General features: G+C 47.6%; 1 protein-coding gene and 1 non-coding gene across 2 annotated transcripts; both read right to left on the bottom strand.

Moving 5' to 3' along the window:
• Positions 1 to 63: 63 nt before the first annotated feature.
• Positions 64 to 23,264, bottom strand: LOC101545563 (cytochrome b-c1 complex subunit 2, mitochondrial). The gene is made up of 14 exons (XM_004604106.2): positions 23,113 to 23,264; positions 19,788 to 19,871; positions 19,523 to 19,672; positions 18,288 to 18,352; positions 16,481 to 16,537; positions 16,137 to 16,261; positions 14,452 to 14,549; positions 10,271 to 10,328; positions 8,961 to 9,056; positions 8,543 to 8,742; positions 4,829 to 4,909; positions 3,425 to 3,501; positions 1,585 to 1,738; positions 64 to 298 (listed from the first exon to the last, which is right to left on the bottom strand). Exons 1-14 carry the CDS (start codon positions 23,143 to 23,145, stop codon positions 215 to 217), a joined length of 1,362 nt encoding a protein of 453 aa, XP_004604163.1. The 5' UTR covers positions 23,146 to 23,264; the 3' UTR covers positions 64 to 214.
• On the bottom strand, positions 16,647 to 16,779 carry LOC129404685 (small nucleolar RNA SNORA30/SNORA37 family). Its single transcript, XR_008630054.1, has one exon. It is a non-coding gene; the product is annotated as a small nucleolar RNA SNORA30/SNORA37 family (small nucleolar RNA).
• Positions 23,265 to 23,354: the final 90 nt, after the last annotated feature.

Below are 23,354 nucleotides of genomic sequence, written 5' to 3'. Positions count from 1 at the left end.
TAAAATGAAATGATTAGAAAGAAATACCTGTTGAAGAACTGATTAGGAAAAAAATGACAAGAGAAATATTAGAATGTTTTACTGACTTCAGGTCAACTAAGAATGATGACCTACACTTTAAGTGTTAAGATTGTTCCACCTTGTTTGGAAAAAAAGAGAAATGTGTATGTTTGCTGCTCTGGGTTGAGAACATGTTCAGCTCTTTTCTTCCGCGTCACAACTCATCAAGAAAAGGTGTATGCCCCAAATTGCCACTTGCTGCCATTGATTTCCGGCCAGACACAAACTTCTTTGCAGCCTAAAAGCAAGCAAACAAAGAAAAAAAGCTTTAAAAATTGTAAGAAAGTATGTTGTCAATAGAGTAAATGCTTTCTGTTATTTCAAGAGTTTATGGTTAGGACATTTTAAGTCAGCAATTCTAAAAGTCTCGTGCTGCTGTGGGAAGACGTGGCTGTTTACCGACTGTTCCTTCAAATGCATGACGAAAACAAAAACTGCCTGTGGAAACGGGGCAAAAGGGAAACTTCAGGAAAACCTGTAAGTCAGGGCCGAGTTGGCCTCAGGCAGGGTTGTGCTTTCCAACTTCTGTAGAACAATGGGGTCAATAAAAATGCACCGATGAATTTAAAAGCCAAACTCTGGATCTTAGTATTCCTTATGCTACTACTACTTTCAAATACAAAGATTACAGGGTCAGGCTTTTTAAGAGGGTGGCACTGGTAGCGGTGCTGGAGCAGCAAATGATAGCTGGTTTTTGTTGTTTTACTGGGGGGGTCATACCTAGCAGTACAGTAGTACTGGGGGGCTCGTGGTGTGAGGGATCAAAAAAAAAAAAATGTAGTTGGCTGTATTCAAGGCAGGCGCCCGACCTGCTGTACAATCTCTCCAGCCCACTCCAAACGACAGTTTGCAAGACCCAGTTTCGGAAGAATACGTGACGAAGTTAGGCGCCAAGTTATTGTTTTCTTTTATCTCTCTGAGGACCAGGGCCTCACACAAGTAAGACAAGTGCCCTGGTCACAAAAGGTCACTTAGACCACCGCGTGCCACCAGGGATCAAGCCGGAACCTCCTGCATGCAGGGCCTGTGCTCCAGTCCCTTAAGCCACCTCTCTCTGGTCCCCCTCAGATCCGCAGTGGCGCTCCTGTATTTGTCAGGCAGAGCAGGGCATACAAAGAGGGCCAGCACACAGCCCAACCCTTGTCTACAAATCTTTAGGAATCAAAATATATGTGAGTAACACTGCATGAGCAGGAAACTGCCTTAGGTCATAAAAAGAAAAAAGTTTAGATGCTCTATCATGAAGGTCTGGCAGGGTGCTTAACTTTGGAGGAAGAAAAATATCAAATTTGACTAACAGTGTATCGATACATCCCCAAATTGCCAATATTTGACTCATCCTGGCCTCCAACAATTTAAATGGTTGAAGCTGAAGGTAACTGAGCTGAATGAGGGAGGTCAGGCGCCCTCCAGCCTCCATGCACTGGGCGCTCGACAGCAGAGGGAAGCTTCTGTGTTCCTCCTGAAACTACATCACCAGGGAGAAATTATTTGTCGCTGCCTCTTCAGTTTTCATCTGCTTACCTTGGTGATATCAGCATCGGTGACCGAGTCAATCTGCTGAAGGACGGTGGTTGGTGGCACATATGAACCAGAGACTAGAGCCTGGGACCCGATTTCATCCAGGAAGCCTTCTGATGACTCCACTGACATTAAGTACGCAGCTTTAAGCTTGTTCCTTTCAAGAAAAGGCAGGAGTCAGTTTTATAAGGCATTTTCTTTTTTTTGCTTTTGTTTTAGCACCGTATCTGATGGTATTCAGGCTATCAGGCGAGATCCTGGGGGAGGTAGTCCCTGGCAATACTCAGGGGGCTACAGACAGGACCCGTCCCATTATGCAAGAGCGTTTGCCTTGCATAACCTGGGTTCAATCCCTGACATCCCATATGGTATCCTGAGCACTGCTGGGTGTGACCAACCTTCCACTTAACCTTTCAACATTATGACTTTTATTTTATTTCACTTTTGTTCTGTATTTCAAATATGCACAGACACACACACTTAACTCCAAGCTTCTGCTATGATTACTTTCAAGATGATTCACTTCCTACCCAAACCCAAGGATGCTCATGTCCCTTCTATAAAATAGTGTAGTAGTTGCACAAAACTTTAATCTCTAGGTACCTAGTACATGTAAAACTCTATAATTTAAGGGCTAAAAGGCCAGGGATGCAGCTTAGTGGTAAAGCTCACTCATGCCTTGTGCATGCACGACAGGTGTTTCATCACTGACAGTACAAAAAAAAAAAATCAGTTTTGAGTATACAGGTTATCATTGTAGGTACAAACCTAGTTCTTTTGGGGTGAGGAGAGGTGGGGTGGGTTGATCAGTTTTGACAACACCTGGAAATGCACAGGGGACCATACACTTTTTTTCCTGGGAATTGAACAAGGATTTGGCCACTTGCACGGCAAGTCAAAGCATGTACAATTGGGCTTGTGTCTGTAATCTAAGGATTCTACAACCCTCAGATATGGAGAGCCGGGGCTGGAGCAATAGCACAGTGGGTAGGGTGTTTGCCTTGCACGCGGCCAACTTGGGTTCGATTCCCAGCATCCTATATAGTCCCCTGAGCACCGCTAGGAGTGGCCCCGTTGCATTGCCGGGTGTGACCCAAAAAGGAAAAAAAAAATATGGAGAGCCAACTATAATATGAAGTATTATAAACTTTTTTTTGGGGGGGGGTCGGGGGGTCCTTACTGAGCAAGTCCAGTCTCCCGACAGCAGAGGTTTGCAAAATGTCCTTATCTGGACTCCCAGCTCAGAGATCTCTCTGGGGACCATACAACGTTGGGGATCAAGCCTGGGCTACCTGCATGCAGTCCACTGAGAACTCATCTGATCCAATGATATACTAGAAAAGTTTGTAATTTCTTGGGGGCTGGAGTGATAGCACAGTGGGTAGGGCATTTGCCTTCCACGTGGCCGACCCGGGTTCGATTCCCAGCATCCCATAGGGTCCCCCAAGCACCGCCAGGAGTAATTCCTGAGTGCAGAGCCAGGAGTAACCCCCGAGTATAGCCAGGTGTAACCCAAAAAGCAAAAAAAAAAAAGTTTGTAATTTCTAGCTGCAGAAAATAGTCAAGAAGTATATTTTTATATGCAATGTTGTTTAGAAACTCAATAGAAACATAAAGTAAAAAAATGAATTAGTAAGGAGTAGGAAGGTGATATTCTGGGGGACTCTAGAATTAAAACAACTATAAATATTAACAATTAGGTTTCAATATGAAAATAAAAAAATATTCTCGCCTTGGTGATGGGAGGCTACAGGTGTAGCCTCATCCGCATCATGCAGCAGACCCCTGTCCAGCTGTTTTACTCTAGCCTGGGAATGTGAGCACACGGCTCCCGGAGACTTACTTGGCGGCCTGGACGTCTGCGCTGGAAAGGCCTCCTTGAGCGACGGATTTGACTTGGTTATAGGCGGCCTTGATGACCTGGAGCAGACAAGGACAATCTGGTCATGCTTTGGGTTGCGTGTCCAGGTGGTGGGATGTACCGGTGGGCCTGACTAAGGAGTACGGAGGGGGCAGCTCTGAGGCTTTCGTGGGTGCAGGGTCCGTTACCCACAAGGCTGTGACCCCTAGGAGGGTACAGCTGACCCCACAGCCATTGGGAGGAGTTGCTCTCAGCCACCGTCACTTCAAGCTCTTCACAAGGAACTTGGTAGCCCCCTCTCGGAAAGCAGGTAGCAGGTCCGTGGTGCCAGGAAACCTGAGCTTGCCTTGGGTCACATGCTGCAACGGACAATCGCCATGGCCACCGGGGACTCTCCGCGAGCACCTTTGCCTCTGGAGAGCTGAGAGCGGGAGCAGCTCAATGAGGTCAGAACAAACGCCAACTGGGAAGGGACGTCTCCAAGGTCCTTCAGGACAGCTTACTCTTTGTCACTCATAGCCTCATTTTCGTCCCCACAACACAACGTTGCCAGAAAGAGCCTGTATTCATTACATGGCTGACTTTGAATTATCTGGGAGTTGTAGCACATCCTGAAACCTTTTACTGCTGTCAAATTTTTTGTGACTCTCATATTCAGCCTGGGGCCAAATGCCATCGTGACCGACCCAGCTGCGAGAAGCCATAACCGGACGGCACCCGGGGCCAGGAGGGGGGCTCTGCCGGCCAGGGCACGGGACTGGTGCAAGTCTAGTCTCCCGACAGCACAGGTTTGCAAAATTTCTTTATTTGGACCACCTGGAGCGCCCCAGCAATTCCTGTCTCCAGATACCCCTACCATGGACAGCGGCCGGCCACACCCGCACAGCCGCGGCACTAGCATCACTTCTGAGGGAGGGAGCCCGGCGCAGTTCCCGAGATGCCAGCTGTGCAACAGACTCTGAGAACGGTCTGAGAGCAATCAAATGCTGAAAATACTGGACCGCATGGTTTGTTAGAGAAAAAGCTTAGCGTTCCTTGGGGATTCGGGTGTCGGGAACCATGCTCAGCGCTTCAGACACGCACAGTGTGTGTTCTCCCAGGAGCAGCAGCCCCGGCTCTCATTTGGAATAAAAACAGTGACCTGAACTATTGATCGTACAACTCAATGCCACTCGTCCAAAGGGAATTAAATACCACAGAGGCCTTTCTTCCGTCTTTTCCAGAAACAGCAGTACTCGGTTTCAAGTACAGAGCACTTGTACTTGATAACGCTACCACGTAGTACTGAGCTTCGGGAATTCAGGGGAGTCATGCAGCTCAGGCTTCTAACAAAGAACATGTGGAGGGGGAAGCTTCCCGAGCCAATGAGGTAAGTGCGCAACTCACGTCTCCAGCAGCCGCAGCCTGGGAGATGGTGTAAATCCCAAAGAGCCCCGAGTCGGAGTAGCTGGCATTGAAAGCAGAAACCTGGAACAGAGGAAAACTGTCATTTGATACAAATGGGGCAGCTTCCCCTCCATTAATCTCGTCGGAAACTTGTATCTTCCCAGTATAAACAAAACGAGAATTGCACTGAATGTGTCAGGGACTGAAGTGCTCTTTGGACGCAAGCGCACCCTTTCAGAGCTGATGATCTTAACTTTGAAGTCCTCCTAAGTGGACGGTTTCTTTGGGTGGGGTTCTTTTCAAACCTTCACTTTATGACTAGAAAAGACTAAAGAAAACATTAGCCCGTGAACAACTATCATTGCAGGTGCACTGAGGCTCAGTGGTACGGAAGGCAGGCTTTGACCTCTTTCTTTCCTGTAGTCTCCCCGCTTTTTGAAGGGGTGGTGTGGGGGGATTTGCACACTTGATGGTGCTCAGGCATCACTCCCACATGGTGCCTGGGGCATATGGGGTACCAGGGACTGAACCCAGGTCAGTTGCATGCAAGGCTAGTACCCTGCCAATATACTTCCTCTCTGGCCCTCTGATTACTTATTTTCACCCCTTTGCTTTCAGTTCTAAGGTCAGAGTCAGAGGGTTAGGGAAGCATCTCTGCTTAAAGGGCATCCTTCAGATGTCCGCAGTGAGCTTTGAAACAAGATGGCCCACTTGTCTGGCATCACTCAAGTGTTTGCAGAATCGCCTATGTTCCTACTCAGCTCTACTTTCAGGGTCCTGCAGCGGGTGCCTGGGGACAAGCCTGGGAGCCCCCATTCTTAACTGGTGTTACTGCTGCTTCCTGTACATGTTCAAGTTCGCCAACTAAGGGTTTGACCCATGTAAAGCCTAAGAAGAAACGTGTTTCAATTATAATCCTATCTCTACATTGAATTTCCAGCCCAATTATTTTCTTTCCTGTCAAAGAAGTTTCTCTTCCCCCAGCTCACACATGTGCCTGGTGCCAGTGAGTGAGCTCAGGACCTCCTACTTGCTCTGGGAGGTGCCTAGAGCCACAGAGTCATCCTCTGGGTCCCCTCCCCGAAGGGCTGTGTAGAGTCGCCTAGTTGAACCTGCATTTTGGTGCGTGGGGACTGGGCCCGTGCTGCACACACAAGGCCATCTTCCGGTAACAAACCAGACTGTTCCTGATCGCCACAGTGCGTGAAGAGGCACTGGGGCTTGAACCCCAGACTCTGTGACCGTCAGACAGGTGCTTTTAAGCCTCTGATCATTCTTTGGGCCCCTCTGGCTAACAAGTGATACAGAGTTATGTTACTGTATTCCATCTAAACTATAGCTGCCCCAAATGCATCACCAGGTGAAAAGTGGAACAGTAAGAAAGAGAGCAGAGCATGAATTAGGAAAGAAGAAAAGCCGAGGAGTCTGGTAAAAGCAGCAGTCAAATTTAACTTAGGACTTAGACAGTGCTTTTGAAACCATGCTTCTGGGAAGAATAAAGCTTGATATTGAAGGTTCAACGGGCTCAATGCCAAGTAAACATTCACAACGGCTTACTTTGTGTTGTTATTGCAGTTAGAAAGCAATATGGGAAAAAAAAAACCCTATTAAAAAGTTTGGAAACTATCAAATATTAAACAAAGAAATAAAATGCGAGAAGGCTGGGGGCTGGAGATATTACAATGGATACGGCGTTTGCTTTGCACATGGCCGACCTGGATTCTATGCCCAGCATCCCACATGGTTGAGCCTGCCAGAAGTGATCCCCGAACACTGTCAGTGTGGCCACAAAACAAAACAAAATAAATGGGCTGACTTTAATTTCCTCTATTGGTAAAGAAAAATAAAACATGTACCACATAATGTTGCTGAAATTATACCTTGTTGTGCAACTTAATATGTTACCTTTTATTAAAAGCTTAAAAATGATTGTGGCAACATGATCTATAATAGTGTTAATAATAATCATCTTTAGGTGTTCAATGCTACAGACCACACTACCACCAAAGTGCCAGCATCTCTGCCACTGTCCCTAGATCCACTCTCCTAACACCTCCCATCCCCCATCTCAATTTTATTTTTAATAATTTTTATCTTATTATTATTTTTTTTTGAGCCACATCTAGCTGTTCTCAGAGCTTACTCCTGGCTCTGCCTTTAGGGATCACTCCTGATGAGGTTGGGGGACCATATGGATGTCGGGGATTGAACCCGAGTCAGCTGCCTACTGTCCTATCGCTCCAGCCCTCAGTTGTTTGCAGTCTCATGTTTTCTCCCTGTGGGCCTTGTTTTATTTGTAGGCTACACGAGTGAGGCCATCCAGTCTCTCCTTCGGATTTACTTAGTTCTATCCATGTTGGAGCAAATATAAGATCTTATCTTTTATTATTTGGGGGTGGAGCGGGATGTTCGGGGTTACACCAAGTGGCGCTCCGGGCGATTCCAGGCTCTGTGTTCAGGAGTGACCCCAAGAGTGCCTGGGGGACCACATGCAGGGCTGCGAGTTTGAACACCAGGTCTGCAGAATACAGGGTAAGCATCTTAACCTCTGAACTATCTCTCTGGCCCCTTGGATCTTTTTTTTTTTTTTTCTTGCTTTTAGGCCACACCTGGTGAAGCTCAGGGGTTACTCCTGGCTCTGCACTTAGGAATCACTCCTTACAGTGCTGGCAGACAGTATGAGATGCCGGGGATCGAACCCGGGTTGGCTGTGTGCAAGGCAAATGTCCTCCCTCCTGTCCTATCACCCTGCTCCCATTTTTATATTTTCTTAACTGGAGTATCATGTTATTAGCTTTAGAATTTTCCTGTCATAAAGTATATTCTAAAGCAATAAAGACTTTTTATTATGATATAATATGGCTTTTCCTTTTTAACCTAATTTCAGGCTGTGGGGACAGATCTTTAATGTTTCGGTGAGTGTGTATACATGTATGCACACACGTTATCTTTGTCATTTTAAAAGGATATATAATAAAAAAAAAATGGTGTGAGGGATCAAAACCCAGGCACACATGCAAGGCAAGTAAGTGATCTATGCCTGACTTGCACCCTTGATCCTCTTGGTGTATTTTCCACATCTGACTGAAAAGAGAAGAGCAGTGAGATACAGGAAGCACATCTAAGAACAGGAGGGGACAGAAGAAAACAGAGGGGGAAAAAAGGACCATAAAATCTAGGGGATTATTTACTTTTTTTTTTTGGGTCACACCCAGCGATGCTCAGGGGTTACTCCTGGCTTTGCACTCAGGAATTACTCCTGGCGTGCTTGGGGGACCATATGGGATGCCGGGGATGGAACCTGGGTCGGCCGCGTGCAAGGCAAACGCCCTCCCTGCTGTGCTATCGCTCCGGCCCCAAGGGGATTATTTAATGTGTAACACTTTATCCTATAGGGAGCTGAAGCGTTAATCTCTGATTTTATTACTTTATGTATTCAAGTTGCTGAAAGACGGCAAGTTTTTGATAGACTCAGTAATGCATTAACATCAAGCCAGACCATCTCTTCCATTTTCTAAGGCTTTTAGCTTTACCTTCAACGGCTGTAAAGCTGGGGAGAGTCTGGCCAGGCTGAGGAAGTTGGGTTCTGATCCCCTTGGACTTAATAAAATGCTCTGACTCTTGTACCCCCAAACACGTTACAGTCATCGCAAAGAACGAATGGTTTTAAATGAGATTAGTGAAAAGAAGATGACACCAGCTTCTCAAACTCACGTCAAATGGTTGGTTCACCCCCTTGGCAACAGCCTGGTACAGACTGCTGGTGGCATTGCCGCCTCTCTTGACATGGGGTCCGGCCCCCAGGACATGCTGGAGGACACTGAAGGCATTGGCTTCCGCGCTTCCGATGGCCGCGCTCTCTGCGACAAGGGCGGCATGGACAAGACTGTCCCCGTTCTGTTTCCGAATTTCACCTGGATCACGGGCGGAGAGAGCGAGAATCTGCAGCATTTCCCTCAACATCGTGACCATCTCTCGAAACTCAGTACCACGTCATCATCCATCCTTACCCAAACACACGCGCACACACAGACGCGCAGACATACACACTTACCTTACAATGCCCAAGCACTGTTTGAGGGAAACACAAGGGCTGTCCCACTCACCTAGCCCTAGTACACCAAACACTCACCTCCACGGTACTGACTCTTGGCACCGGAGAGACCAAGCCCTCCCCTCATGTTGAGAAACTGCTCGGCAACTTGCTTCAGGACTGGATGACTCACACCTATTTCAACAGAAATAAAAACAAGCCTTCCTAAGACATCCGTTTAGCCAATACGGGACTATCCAATCCAAGCACAAGCAGTAAGTAAGAGTCTTTCCTACAACGCCACTCTCTCAGAGACACACGCATTTAGAACATTTCAAGCATTATGCTACTGACCATTGTCTTTTTTTTTTTTTTTGGTTTTTGGGTCACACCTGGTGATGCACAGGGGTTACTCCTGGCTCTTCACTCAGAAATTACCCCTGGCATGGGGCCGGAGCGATAGCACAGCGGGTAGGGCGTTTGCCTTGCACGCAGCCGACCTGGGTTCGATCCCTGGCATCCCATATAGTCCCCCAAGCACTGCCAGGAGCAATTCCTGAGTGCAAAGCCAGGAGTAACCCCTGAGCATCACTGGGTGTGACCCAAAAAGAAAAGAAAAAAAAGAAAAAAAAAAAAAGAAATTACCCCTGGCGGTGCTCAGGGGACCATATGGGATGCTGGGATTAGAACCTGGGTCGGCCGCATGCAAGGCAAACGCCCTACCCGCTGTGCTATCACTCCAGCCCCTGACCATTGTTTCTAACCTGCCTTCTGGAACTTCCATCAAAGCGTGAGGCCTACCTCAAGCGCTGGATGGCTATAATAAATCCCATTACATGGCTGGACCGTTATTCATTGAATACATTCTTTTCCTTTCTTTTTTGACCATGCCCAGGGACACTTCAGTGACAGGTGACTCACCGAGTTTGCTCTGGGACCAGTATTGTGCTCGGGGGTCATTCCTACTGGTGCTCAGGGGACTGACTGGGGTCTCCTGCCAGAGAAGCATGAGTTCACCCCCTTGCACTCTCCCCCCAACCCATCCTCCATTCTGCTTCGAGGACTGTTAGCATGTTGCCAAAAGTTGACTGTTTCCACAACCTGGAGCTGTGCATCGGAGGACACAATCAGGAGAGGAAAAAGAAATCACCCTCAATATGTAAAAGACAACCCCACAATAAAAAAGCTAAACAACCCATCTTGTCAGTGAGCAAAAAACTAACATACTGTTTCTTCTCCAAGAACAGAATTTCGCCAAAGGGGCGGTTCAAACGCTCTTGCTGCCTTCTCTAAGACCAAGAATGAGCATTCCAGGACAGCGCCTGACAAGGAGTCCTGAAACTTCATTCTCCCTTATGCGCGTGAAATTACAGTTTAAGGAAGCCAGCGGACAGGCGATCTCAACTTACCGAGTCCAATCAAAGCCATTCTTGCACTTGTGAAGTGGTTCTGAACGAAGAAATGTAACTGAGGAAGTAAAAATGAGTGGGGTCATATTGGTATAAATATAAAAACTGTAAAAGCTGAAAGCCACAATTCGGCAGAAAGTTAAGTTCTCAAGCTTAAAATCTGGCACAGTAAAGGGTTACCCCAGGGCTGAATTAGACTAAGATTTTAATTTATTTTTATCTCAGGGAAGCAAGGGAGATTTTACTCAATGATGCTGACTTAGAAAGATGGGAAGGGGGAAAGGAATTTGTGCTCAAAAGGGAACACAAGCTTGAAGAGGGAGCCAAGAAACACAAAGACAAGAAAAGGGAGATGAGTGTTCAAAGGAGAAAATGGGTTCGAAGAGCAAGCTGAGACTTAATTTTAAATACTCCACTTAAATGAAGTATCAGCGGTAGGGCATTTGCCTTTCACGCAGCTGATCCATGTTCGATTCTTCCGTCCCTCTCGAAGGGCCTGGCAAGCTACTGAGAGTATTGAACCCGCACAACAGAGCCTGGCAAGCTACCCCTGGCGTATTGGATATGCCAAAAACAGTAACAATAAGTCTCACAATGAGACATTACTGGTGCCCGCTCGAACAAATGGATGAACAATGGGATGACAGTAACAGTGACTTGAATGAATGTTGTGGTACATAAGGGAATGTACTAAAACAAACGTGCATCTCAAACACGATCTCCTCTGTGCCTGACCCCTGGGCCCAGTCTGCAGGCTGGCTGGCGTGGGAGGTCCATCTTGGATCCCGGACTCCATCTAAAATCCACCCGTGGGATCTGTGGGCCGGAGCTATCACCCTTTGACTAATATACAGAAGAGAAGCTAATACACATAGTCTATTTTGGGGATGGGGCCGCACCCGGCAGTGCTGTGGGCTCGCGGGCCCATATAGAACACAGGGATGGAACCCGGACTGCCGGCGTGCCTAGACAGCGCCTTCCCCGCTGGACTAGTGCTCCAGTCCCAACACACATCCTTAGCAAGAGCCACTGCTCCCAAGAGTTCTTGAGGGTCAGAAAAAAGCACAGTGTCTATGTACAGAATATCTGTGGTCTTATCCCAGTTAGCACATCACCAGCACCACCAGCACCACCACCAGCACCGTCACCATCTCAACTGAGGGGGAAAGGAAGGGTGGAAAAAAAACTGGAAAGTGTTTTAAAAAAAAACTGGCTTCAAATGTTCCTGGGGGGGAATGAGCATCCCCCCCTAGTGAAATTGTTGAGCATCACTAGGCCAAGGAAATGAGACTAAACTTTCAATCGACCTAGCAGAATTTGTGCCTCAAAATAAAGTACCCATGTTGGAATACTGTATGACTGAAATCCAGTCATGAACAACTTTGTAACTGTGTTAATCACTCACGTTGATTCAATTAAAATAAATTAATGAAAAAGAAAAAAGTACCCACATTTATGGAGTCACCCTGGAAAGTCATTCTCTGCCCCCCATTGAATGCTGCCATTGCTTAGAAGTATCCCAGTATATTTCTTGGCCACCCCTAGCACAGTTCGGGGCTGACCCCTGGTTCTTTGCTCAGAGATCAATTGACTTGGATCCCTCTGACCTACGTTTGCATCCCTTGCACCACACAGGGTCATCTGAGTACTGCCAGGGGCCACTCCTGAGCACGGAGCCAGAAATAGTATCTAGCACTTCTGGATACGGACCCAAAGACAAAAAGGAAGAGGCTAACAACTGGTGAGGAAATTAATCTTGTTATTTGTCTATAAACACTCAATTTTCAAAAAAAAAAAAAAAAAAAAAGGGAGTCATTTGGTATGCCCTTTCATAAACTTTTCCTCCTCAATGGGATATAGAATTCTTACCAATTAACATTTCTGAATGGCTGAATTGCATTCCACTCTATAGATACTTAATACATTACTTAACTTGTCCCCTAAACACGGGAAATTTAATTTGCTTCTAATTTTTTACTTTTAAAAACAAGGCAAGAAAAAAAAAATCCAACGATCCCATAATAGATGGCTTTGTTAATAAGATTGTTTTGCTTTGTGGACTCTTTCTGCTTCCTTAATAACATTATCTTCATGAAGGAAAATTTGATTTATGAGAAATTTTCAAACTAACCAGAGTCTGGTCTCATGAGAAGTGCAAGCTTCCTGGTGCACAGTAACGGCTTTAACTAACTTTCTGCAGGTGCCATATGCACCTGGGCCTGCAGAATGGCTCCTGCTAAGTAGTGCTGATGTTCTACCCTGAAGCAGAACCCAAAATAACACCATCGATACTCACTAGCATCCACGGAGATGCCTAAAGAGCATGTATCTTGGGTACTAAAAAGATCTGTAAGTTTGCCACAAATGATGGGGCATTATAGGTAGGCACAAGGCTCAAAAGGTTTTATGGGCAAAATAAATCATATCCCATACCATATATGTGCAGCTATAAAAAAAAAAAAGTCATGAAGATGACGATTCACCAAGCCAGCTCAACAGTATTATCTCCACTTGTCACCACTTTAAGAAATCTACAGAAAGTCACTATTTCTTACGAAAGTAAGAAATAACCACTGATTGTCCTTCTGTAACTACAAGAAAAAAAAGGAAGGGGGAGGCTTACGAATGGCTGATACTAAATTACTGATAGATAAGTGAACAGTTTCTTTCTTTCTGAAAGATACGAAACGCTGCATGAGTTTGCACGTCATCCTTGCCATACTCGTCTTCTCTCTATGTTCCAAGTTTAGAGTACGTGCTGCTGAAGCCCGCACCGAACAGTTTCTTAGTCAACAGATAAATCAAAGGAAGTAATGAATACAAAGTTTAGATTTTGGTAGTGGGTAACCAGGATGAAACGAGAATAAAATCCTTCATTTAAGTGTGGACAGCACAGCAGATCCTCAGACAATGACTTTAGTGACATCACTGAGAGATATAACAGGGATCACAAATTGACTGTTGGAGCAGTTAATGTCGGAAACAACTGTATTACGAGCAACTTGGTAAATCTGGTGTGATAATCACTGTCACTGCCACTGTCATCCCGTTGCTCATCAATTTGCGATTTGCTTGAGTGGGTACCAGTAACCTCTCCATTGTGAGACTTGGCATTACTGTGGTGTGATAATAAAAATAAAAAAAGTGCTGATAGTCTTTTATTTTCCTCCTAGTGTCTTTTGTCAGAGAAAAACTTCTTTAGGGTGAGGAAAGGGGCACAATGGGATAGAATCAGGAAAGTAAGATTATATGAACTATGAACATCTACACTTTAACACTGCAGATTTAACAGCGCCTCGTACTTTGGAAACAAAGTTCTACGAGAACAGATTTGCCACAGGAGACAAATATGGACCCACAGTCAAGCAAGGCTGTTGCACCGGAGGTGAAGGAGAGGCAGTGAGCCCGCTGAGGGTGGAGCGGGAGGGAAGGAAGAGCTTCATTATTTCCTACATATTCAAGGGGTTTCCTAAAGGAAGACCTTCAGCATCAAGTTACAATTTAAATACTATTTTAAATACTATTTTATTTTACTGTTTTGGGGCCACATCCATGATGCTTAGGGCTTACTCCTGGCTCTACGTAGGCTACGTACCACACCTGCTGGTGTTCAGGGCCCCAGCCACGTGCAAGGCAAAAGTCTGACCTCTGTACTACCTCACTAGCCTCATAAGTACTGTTTCCAAAAGGATATGTATCACAGATACATATGACTCTTGCTAAAAGAAAATATTTCTAGATAGTAATATTGAGTGTTTTTACTTGGGTGATATAGTCTTTTTCTTAATTTCTTGAATTTTTTTTTTTTTTTTACTTTTTTGGTCACACCCAGTGATGTTCAGGGGTCACTGCTGGATGTGCACTCAGGAATTACTCCTGGCAGTGCTCAGGGGAACATATGGGATGCTGGGGATTGAACGAAGGACGGTCACATGCAAGGCAAATGCCCTACCCATTGCACTATCATCCCAGCCCCAATTTCTTGAATTTTCTATAATGATTATGTCCCTTATGTAATACTTTAGGTAAAAGATTTTAAAAAACTAATCAGATAAATTCTAGTCAAAAGTAAACTGACTAAAAAAGCAATTTCTTAAATTAGAAGATAAATTTAGCAAATGAAACTGAAAAAGAATGTTCAGTATGTTTCAATACGTAAATAGGAAGATCAAAAGACATACCTCCTCTGACTTCACTTTCCCAATCCTATAATCAGGACAGTACAAGGAATTAGCCAAGGTATTTTTGTAGGCAGCAGCATGCAGATTTTCAATGACTTCTGTAAATAAGTAGAGAAACAGTTGAAGAAATACAATTAAAAATAAAAAATTTTCAGCATCTAGAAAACAAGTGATGACACACTTGGGTCATCTTAAGGAACTTGCAAGTTAAGATTTGCAGCCTTGACAATTATGCCGAGAAGAAAAGATTGTCTATAAAAGCAGCTTCTATGAGCCGAGTGCATCTGCTTTTAAGCCCACTTCTCTAACTTTAAGAGCCCATTTCTCTACCTTTAATTTTGGCACCATCTGGTTAAGTATAATGGTCTAGGTTTCATGAAGTCTAAACCTAGTTTTTCAGTTCTGCCACCAACTTAACAGAAGTCACTTGACCAGAAATTTCCTTCCATTTCTCCTGGGTAACAAGGGAGTTAAGAGGTCTGAATGTGTCTGTCTCAGGTCATGTGACTCACTTTCTGGGATCAAATGCACTTTACTGGTGCCTAAGTACTGTCCTGTGCTCCTGCTTGGTCCTCTGCCCCAACTACTTCCATTTGCTCAGTATTTGGCAGTAAGATGACACCAGATATAGTGATAGATGCTGGAAATACAGAGATGAGTAAGAAATGATCCGGACCCTCCAAATGTTGAGAGGAAAACCTCAAACAGCGATTATGGGGATGAAAGTGGGAGAGGGAAAGGAGTGACAACACTGGGCTGAGGAATGAGGTGTTTCCTAGGTGAACAACTTGCAAACAGAGAGCAGACAAAGAAATCAACTACAACCGAGGAACGGCATCAGGGAGGGCAAGAAACAGAACAAGAAACTAGAGGTAGGCAGGAGCCAGGAAAGTGAGTATCTGTGTTAAGTAAAGCGCTTGGACTTTACTCCAGAGATAAAAAGCTATCAAAGAATCGTGGAGCTAGAGGTAATGGGGCTGGACTGAAGATAGAGGACCAAGGCAGAGACTCTGGCCTACAGGCTACAGTCCTTACTGTACTGATTTCTGGACTGATTTTTTAAAAAACCTTTTAAAAAGACCAGGCTACTTAGACACATCGGAGATTACAAAACCTGGCAATGTCAAGGTTGAGAAAGACAAGAACAGGGGCCGGAGCGACGGGACCTGCACATGGCCGAGCAGGTTCGCTTCCCAGCACCTCACATGAGCCCCTCAGCTCCACCAGGGGCGATCCCTGGGCACTGCGGGGGACACAGCAAATGAGACAAAAAATAACTATTTCAAAAACTGGACAAAATGCTGTTAGGTTCTTCCTTTGAATGGTGCGGGAGAGCCGACGAAGGCGCTGGCACACGTGAGGCCGCGGCTCTACTGCTGAGGGCAGCTATCGTCCTAGAACAGGCACTTGAACCCACGTGGGGAAAAACAACACAAGTAGCAATTGTCTCTCTCCCACCAACTTTTCTTAAAAACACTGTATATCTGGGGCTGGGGAGATGGCTCAAGGAACAGGGCGCATGCTCCGCCCGAGATAAGGCCCGGCAGTTCCAGCACTGTGGGCTGAAGCAGCCCAAGCACCAGGCCCAAATACTGAAGTGTCCAGTACACGCAGCCAGGGCAAGTGGCCCACCGCCCGCGACCCATGCATCCGGAATAGTGGATATGATCTGAAAACACACTCACGAGCCTGGGGGTTCTGAAAAGCCACAGCTTTGTCAACCTTCATCTGGGACTGCAGGGCCTCGACCTCCCAAGGGCGAAACTCTGGTGCGGTGGTGACATTGAGCAGGAACTCCATGAGAACGTCACTGCAGGCGGCAGCAGGGGGAGGGAGAGTCACGAGCCAGGAACTTCAGAGCAACGCCCGCCCGTCCCTCGAGCGGTTGTGCTCTCACTACTCATCTGGGGGCCTTTGAATCCCCTTAAAACCCGGTGATTCAAGCGACTGTCCCGAATCCAACGGTGACACTGCATTAACCTAACCGACTGCGAGACCCGAGCTGACGGGGGCCGAGGCGGCTACTCACACGTCGTCCCGCAGACACTCCACCGTGTACGCCATGCTCTCCCTCGTCGCGGTCACGCTGCAGCGGAGGGAAGGACAGAGGATCAGCCACAGCGACAGCAACAGGCTCCTCCCGCAGCTCTGCCCGAGGAACCCAGTTCCTTCAGAGAGAAGAGTTTTCTTCCTGCCTCTGTCCCACTGAGTGCCACCGCCACTGGCACGGCGGGGGCCAGGGCAAGGATGCAGCCAAGGGGTCTTTCTCTCAGCACCAGCTACCAAATCCCGACCCCACAGCCCGGGGGGGACCTGTGAAAGTGCTACAGAAAAATATTTTTAAAGTCGGAAAATGGATGTCTTTTTTTTCTTTTTTTTTTTTTAAAAAAAGGGGGCACATTTACAAATGAAAATGTTAGAAAATTTTTGTTTGTTTGTTTTGGGGCCATACCCAGTGGTGCTCAGGGCTCACGCCTGGTCCTGCACTCAGGAATCACCCTGATGAGCTGGGGTTGATTATCGGGCTCCAGGGGTCGAAGCTGGGTTGGCTGTGTGCAACGCAAGTGCCCTATTAGCTGAGCTATCATTGCTCAGCCACTAGAAAATATTTTCAATTAATTTTTTTTTTTAAAGAGAAATCCTGACATGTTGCACATGGATAAACCTTGGAGACACTGTTCAGTCAGTTAAGTATGGACAAATATTGGATGGTTCCTCCTACAGGATGCAGCTTGGGTAGGTAAAACCACAGGACATAGAAGGGCTGTTGCCAGCACCCAGGGGGTCAGCACTCAGGGCAGCGGAAACTTTAGGAGGTGAGTTTCAGGAGCTAAAGAGAGCACTAGGGGCTGGAGCACAAGCTGCGCACGCAGAAGCCCCGAGTGTGATTCCTGGTCCACACGGTCCCCTGGGCACAGCCGAGGAAGATCTCTAAGAGGAAACTGGGAGAGACCAGAGCAACACTGGGCCCAACCAGATACAATGGTACGGGGACAACAGTGTGCAAGTGGAGGTGGGGATGCTTCTTTCTGTTCTGATTGGGGGCCTCACCCAGTGGCGCTCAGGGCTTATTCCTGGCTCTGTACTCTGTGGCTGAACCCAGGTCTGTCCTGTGCAAGGTCAGTGCCCTACCTGCTGTCCTACTTCTCTAGTCCTGACATTTCTTAAGGACAAAGTACATTTCAAAATTGAGTGGTGGGGCCAGAGCAATAGTACATCGGGTAGGGCATTTGCCTTGCATGAGGCGACCTGGGTTCGATTCCCAGCATCCCATAGGGTCTCCTGAGCACCGCCAGGAGAAATTCCTAAGTGCAGAGCCAGGAGTGACCCTTGAGCATTGATTGCCGGGTGTGACCCAAAAATCCAAATAGAAGGAAAAAAAAAAGCAGACAGGCTTCAGGTGGTGACACCTGAACCCATAAAATAAACAAAATGAGTGGTAAACTGGGGGCCAGAGAGATAGTGGAGAGGCAGGTAGCTGTTAACATAAATTATACTCTGAAGACTAGTTTCTTAAACCGTAGGTTCTGACCAAAATTTGTTAACAGTAAAAGGTTTCCAAATGTGAGGACCAAAAATTAATTCCAAATGAGCCATGGAATGAAGCCAAGGTGTTTCTGCCAGCAACTGTCTATGTTGCATTTTCCTGGGCGAAACGGGGGTTCAAGTGGAAAACACCTAAGAAGCCCTCCTCCAAACCTCTTCCTCACTTTGATGTGATTTATCCATTTCTTTCTTTTTGTGCCTCATTTAAGGAAGTCTTGATAACTAAATTCTTCTTACAAAAGAACATTTTCTGGAGTTTTCACCATTTTAACATTACATTTTAAACAAACCTTAATTTGCCACCAACTGCCTCAATTCCACGAGTTATCTTGAAAGAAGAAGCTCCTTTTGTTGTCTTGAAGAAGAAAGAACACTTGTCTTAGTTGCTTTTTAATGCTGATAAACACATCATTTCAAAATGTAACACATGCCACCAGATTCAAAAGCAACTCTCCTTGGGCCCAGAGTATAGGGAGGAGAAAAGAAATGGAGTGGGGGGAGGGAAGAGAGATGAAAAGCAGCAAGGGGCAGAGCCCAGGGGAATTCAGGTACATCCGTGTTAAGGAATGACAATGCTAACTAGCTAAATTGGAGTCAACAACACAAACCAGGAGACCCAAACTTCAACAAGCAAGCTTCAAGGGTGTGTGTGTGTGTGTGTGTGTGTGGTATGGGGGGGGGGGCGGTAGGAGAGGGAACCTGGGAATCCTGGTGGGAGGAAGTGGACACTGGTGGCAGGACCGGTGCTGGGACACTGTATTGTCTTAAAAATAACTATGAATAACTGTCAATCATGGTGCTTTAAGAAAATAAAAGTTTTCTCAAAAAGAAACTTTCTTTTGCCCCCTAAATTATGTTCATGTGTCCTGGGAGCCACCCCTTGTGATATGACGTGGCTACCACAGCCCGCAGGTTCACCCTCAGGTTCACTGCTTGGTGATGCTCTGGGTACCAAGTGATCAAACCTGGGGCCTCGTACAGGCCCAGCATGCTCTCCCTCCCTCTACGGGATCTCCTGGCCCAAAAGGAACAGCTGCTGGTCACCAACTAAGTGCTTCTCGGTGGTACATTTCTCCCCCCATCTACCCGCCCCAGCGTTTTATATGGCAACTGAACTGGTTGAAAAATAAACCCTTAAAATCCAGTCTAGCAAGGCCTACAAATCTGACCTTACTTGCACTGAGTCTCGTCAATAATACCTTCGATACTCAAAGATGCTAAGCACCGGAAATCAGGTGCCACTAGTGTGAGCTCTGAATCAAAATGACTGGAAAAGTCCAGTCTGAGGGAAGCGTGACTCCACAGGCGAGACTGCAGTCAGGAACCCCGAGGGTTGACGGTGACGAGTGAAAGCTCAGGAGAGGCGCGGGAAGACTCTCCTCGGGGGTCTCTGGCATGGAGCTGGCACAGGCCGTGACTCCCAGGGTAAGTTTCTGCCTAAGCAACCCCGGCTGCAGTCGTGGTCTGGGAATAAATCACGACGCAACATTTCTACACAAGCCGCGGTGGAAAGACGCCGGCTCACCAAACTGGAGGCAAGGCGAAGCAAATGAGAGGTTCCCAGGATGTTGGCGTCCTCATAGCGACTGCCTGCTTTAATGAACACGCCAATCCTTGACGTAGGGGCGTAGTTTTCCATGGAAGCAATGACGAGGCCATTTGGTAACTTGGTAAACTATATTTGAAATAAAGATACGGTTACTGTCAGGACATCACCAAGGACAGTAAGACAGTGGGGTGGTGTGGGGGTGGGGGAGGGGGGCTGCAGCCAGCACCTCAGCGGGACTCACCTCGAGATCCTGAGGATGCAGAGCCACTCCGGGGGCCGCAGCCGCTGGCTTCACTTTAGGAGCAACTTTGAGGGAATAAAACCTCTAAAGACAAAAAGGACAGGTCACACATGTTTTCCACAAGCACAGCACACAGGATCAAGAGTGTGTCTGAGAACAGAATTCCACGGCGGATTGGGCTCATTAGGACTCAACCCACCCCTTTCTCCAAGACACTGGAGAGTGGGCTACTCCCAAAGCGGTGCTCAGGAGGACAAGGTATGGACCCCTCTTAGCTAGAATGGGCGGAACGGGTGGCAGTTTCATGTGAGGATACAATGCAGGTAGGATCCTCAGTGCTGGGATTACGGGGGTGAGGGGTGGGGTTTGCCGCCATGGGACACCCAGCACTGGCCCAGGGTCTCTGCAGTCAGCCATGCTCCGGGCTGTGAAGCAAGGGATCAAACTCAGGGTCTCGCACCAGGGTATGTCCATTAACCCCCGAATTCATTCTTTGCTCCTTAAACCACTCTTACACGCAGCAGTGCTGAGGCAGGGCTCCTCCCAGGCGTGTGTCTGTGTGTAACTGTGTGGTGGGGTGGTCAAACCTTGGACTAAACGTGCAAAGCTTACTGCAATGCTTACATCCTGTCCACCCAACTCTTTTCCTGGCCCCAGTCCACTGGCCACTCTTTTGCTTTTTTTTTGGGGGGTCACACCCAGCGATGCTCAGGGGTTACTCCTGGCTTTTCACTCAGGAATTACTCCTGGCGGTGCTTGGGGGACCATATGGGATGCCGGGGATCGAACCCGGGTCGGCCGCGTGCAAGGCAAATGCCCTACCCGCTGTGCTATCGCTCTGGCCCCTCCACTGGCCACTCTTAAACCTCGACTTAACTGATTTGTGGAGTCTGAAAAAGCAGTGAGTTCATGTTCACTTTTTATGATGTAAACAAACACTGCATTTTAATTTACATTCCAACACTTGTAAAAATGTTTTAATAAGACTTTCAAGCTCTGAGTATTTTTGAGAAAGTGCAGGGCTGACACATCACACCTTTTAGAGACTGAAATTTTGCTCCCCTAACCACCCAAAGAATCTCATCCTCCATCTCCAAGTGGAAATGCTTCATCGCCTTAAGCACTTCAGTAACCTTAAAAAAAAAAAGATCAAGTACACCTGGCAGATATCTTTCACATTCCCAGTATTTCCCAAAGTATCTTCACTCTGAGTGCTATAGTAAGTCTATATAATCAGGGGTTTTATCTAACTTTTAACCAGTTCAAATGTACGCCATCCCAAGAGAAACAATTAACAAGCTTCATACATAGCAGCGTCCCAATAGTATTAAAAAAAAAAAAATGTAGTTACTGAAAGAGTAAAGGGCCCTCTTAGACCTCTGATAAGGGATCAGAAATTCATAACTTTATTCAATTGGGTTTTATTAGGGGGAGGAGGGTTGGGGACAAAATGTCACAAAAATTCTTTGTGATTTGGTGATACAATTAAAAAAAAAAGTAATATGGAGTTCACGCCCATTCAATCAGCTTAATCAATGGCTGAACAAATAGCAGTACTCCTATATTATTAAAATATCTTTAATATTATAAAATAATATTTAACAATATTTTAAAATTATATTTAAAAATAATTCTTTGTGATTATGCCCATGTTTTTTGAGGTTACTAGTGATGTTGAAGAATTCATAAAACTTGGTATGCCCCAGATCTAATAAGCACATTGGTGTTTCCTGAGGCTCCCATTAGAGACTGTGATGTCCCGATGCTGAGATCAATCCAGCAGGCATTCTGCACTATATACTAATTTCCTATGGTCCATTTGCTGTATTTTTGAGTTGCACTTTTAAAATGAATTAGCTTTGCTTTAACAAAGGTAATTACTCCTAGGATTCTGGCGTCTGATTTTTCAAAAAGAATTTAAGACATGTAGCCAGAGTACAAGTATGCACATCCATACCCTCTTTTGCCAAGGCCCGCTGAAGTGCTAACGGGCCTGGAGTTACTTTGTTGATTATGTGTTCCTACAACGTGTCCCGATCAAATCTGCAATAAAGAACTATCCCAGTGATTGTCACCCACCGACTATTACGTCTTACAACAAAACACGCATAGTCTTTTGTAAAAATAGGTGCAATGATAACAATTTACTGCCTCCAAATTTACTACAATTTGCCAATACTGTAGGATTGTAGTCAATACTGTAGTCGGTCCTCTCCGGTTACTTTTTTTTTGGGGGAGGAGGGGAGTTGGGGGGGGGGTTAGTAATTCCAAAAGGTGTTCAAGAGGCTTGGCTGCTCCTCATGGCAATTCTCATCTCTGCAAAGGAGCCGAGGACCAGGGAATGGCGCGGTGCCAGGTGAGCCCCATTCATAGCAAGTGACTTGCTGTCTCTCCTCCCTCTCCAGCCTGGGCTCCCCGCACCCCTTCTTTTGGGAAGCTGGGGAATGAATGGAATTCAAGGACACGCTGATGCGTTTTTGCCAGCCTGAACCGAGCTGCCCTCCAAGGGCCGCTTAACGACCGGTCTTCCCCGGCCGGCCAGAGACGATGCTTTGTCCGCCCGGGGGCCCAACCGTTTCCACCCGAGACGAAAAACGCTGTTCCCTGGTCCTTCGCCTCTCTCCAGCCGGCGAACCGGTACCGAACCCGCCTGCCGGCACCGGAGGGGGGCCGGGGGCGTCCGTACTCAGGCGCTATTTATTTCAGGTGCAGGGGGTCCCTCGCGCACTGCACGATGCTTCTTTGGCAGCACCCCCACGGCCCCTAGCGCCAGCCTGCAGGACCCCTCTCCGGGCTCCCGCCCACGACAGTGTCCGCGGGGACAGCGGGGCCTCCGGGAGGTCCCAAGTGAACTCGGACCCCCCCGGGCTGGACCCCGGATCACGAGTCCGGGCGGTGGTCGGGGGGCAGGGGGCAGGCGGGCCCCCGGCTGGCTCCCCCTCCCGTACCGTCTGGTGCCCAGCGCTCCGCACTGGACTGATCAGAGGTCATGTGACCTCCCCAGAGGTCACGCCGGACCCCCGGAGCCCCGCGGGCGCCCCGGCGCGGGGGTGACCTTCAGAGGTCCCCACCGGCTCGCGTCCCCGCGGGCCCCTCTCCCTCGGCTCTGCTGCTCGGCGCTGGGCCCTCGGCTTCTAGGGCTGGCCGGTGTGGTGTGTCGGGGTCGGCGAGAGGGGGGGCGCTCTCCGGCTCCGACCCTCCCGGCTCGGTTCGGCTGAAGGACGGACGGAAGCCCGGCGGCCCCGGCACCCCAAACCAAGCACCTGCGGCCCGACCTAGACCGACTCGCGGACACACGCGCCCCGCCGCCGCCGGCCGTGCTCACCGAGAAAGACCCAGCTCTGGTCAGCAGCTTCATGGCTCCAGATCGTCCTGTGACCCCCCTCCCCGGTCACGGCCGGCTTCCAGGAAAGCAAGATGGCGGCGGGCGGCGGCCGATTTCCCAGCGGCCCCCGCGGCACTTACCCACGCCCCCTCGGCGGGGGGGCTCTCTAGCCGGCTCGCACTCTACTGCTCCCCAGGGGCGGTAGTGGGGAGGTCTGGCCTGTCCGGGTCCTCCAAGACGCC

The sequence above is a fragment of the Sorex araneus genome, chromosome 4, assembly GCF_027595985.1.
Source record: "Sorex araneus isolate mSorAra2 chromosome 4, mSorAra2.pri, whole genome shotgun sequence".
Taxonomy (NCBI): domain Eukaryota; kingdom Metazoa; phylum Chordata; class Mammalia; order Eulipotyphla; family Soricidae; genus Sorex; species Sorex araneus.
This window is presented reverse-complemented; position numbering and strand designations above follow the sequence as displayed.

Bases quoted from the DNA above. Each gene is read 5' to 3' on its own strand.
- LOC101545563 (XM_004604106.2), bottom strand. From the start codon at position 23,145: ATGAAGCTGCTGACCAGAGCTGGGTCTTTCTCG. The intron at 16,262-16,480 runs GTGAGTAGCCGC...TGCCGCCTGCAG, and splicing joins GAGTGTCTGCGGGACGACGT to TGACGTTCTCATGGAGTTCC. The intron at 3,502-4,828 runs GTGAGTTGCGCA...TGTCTGCTCCAG, and splicing joins AGGCTGCGGCTGCTGGAGAC to GTCATCAAGGCCGCCTATAA.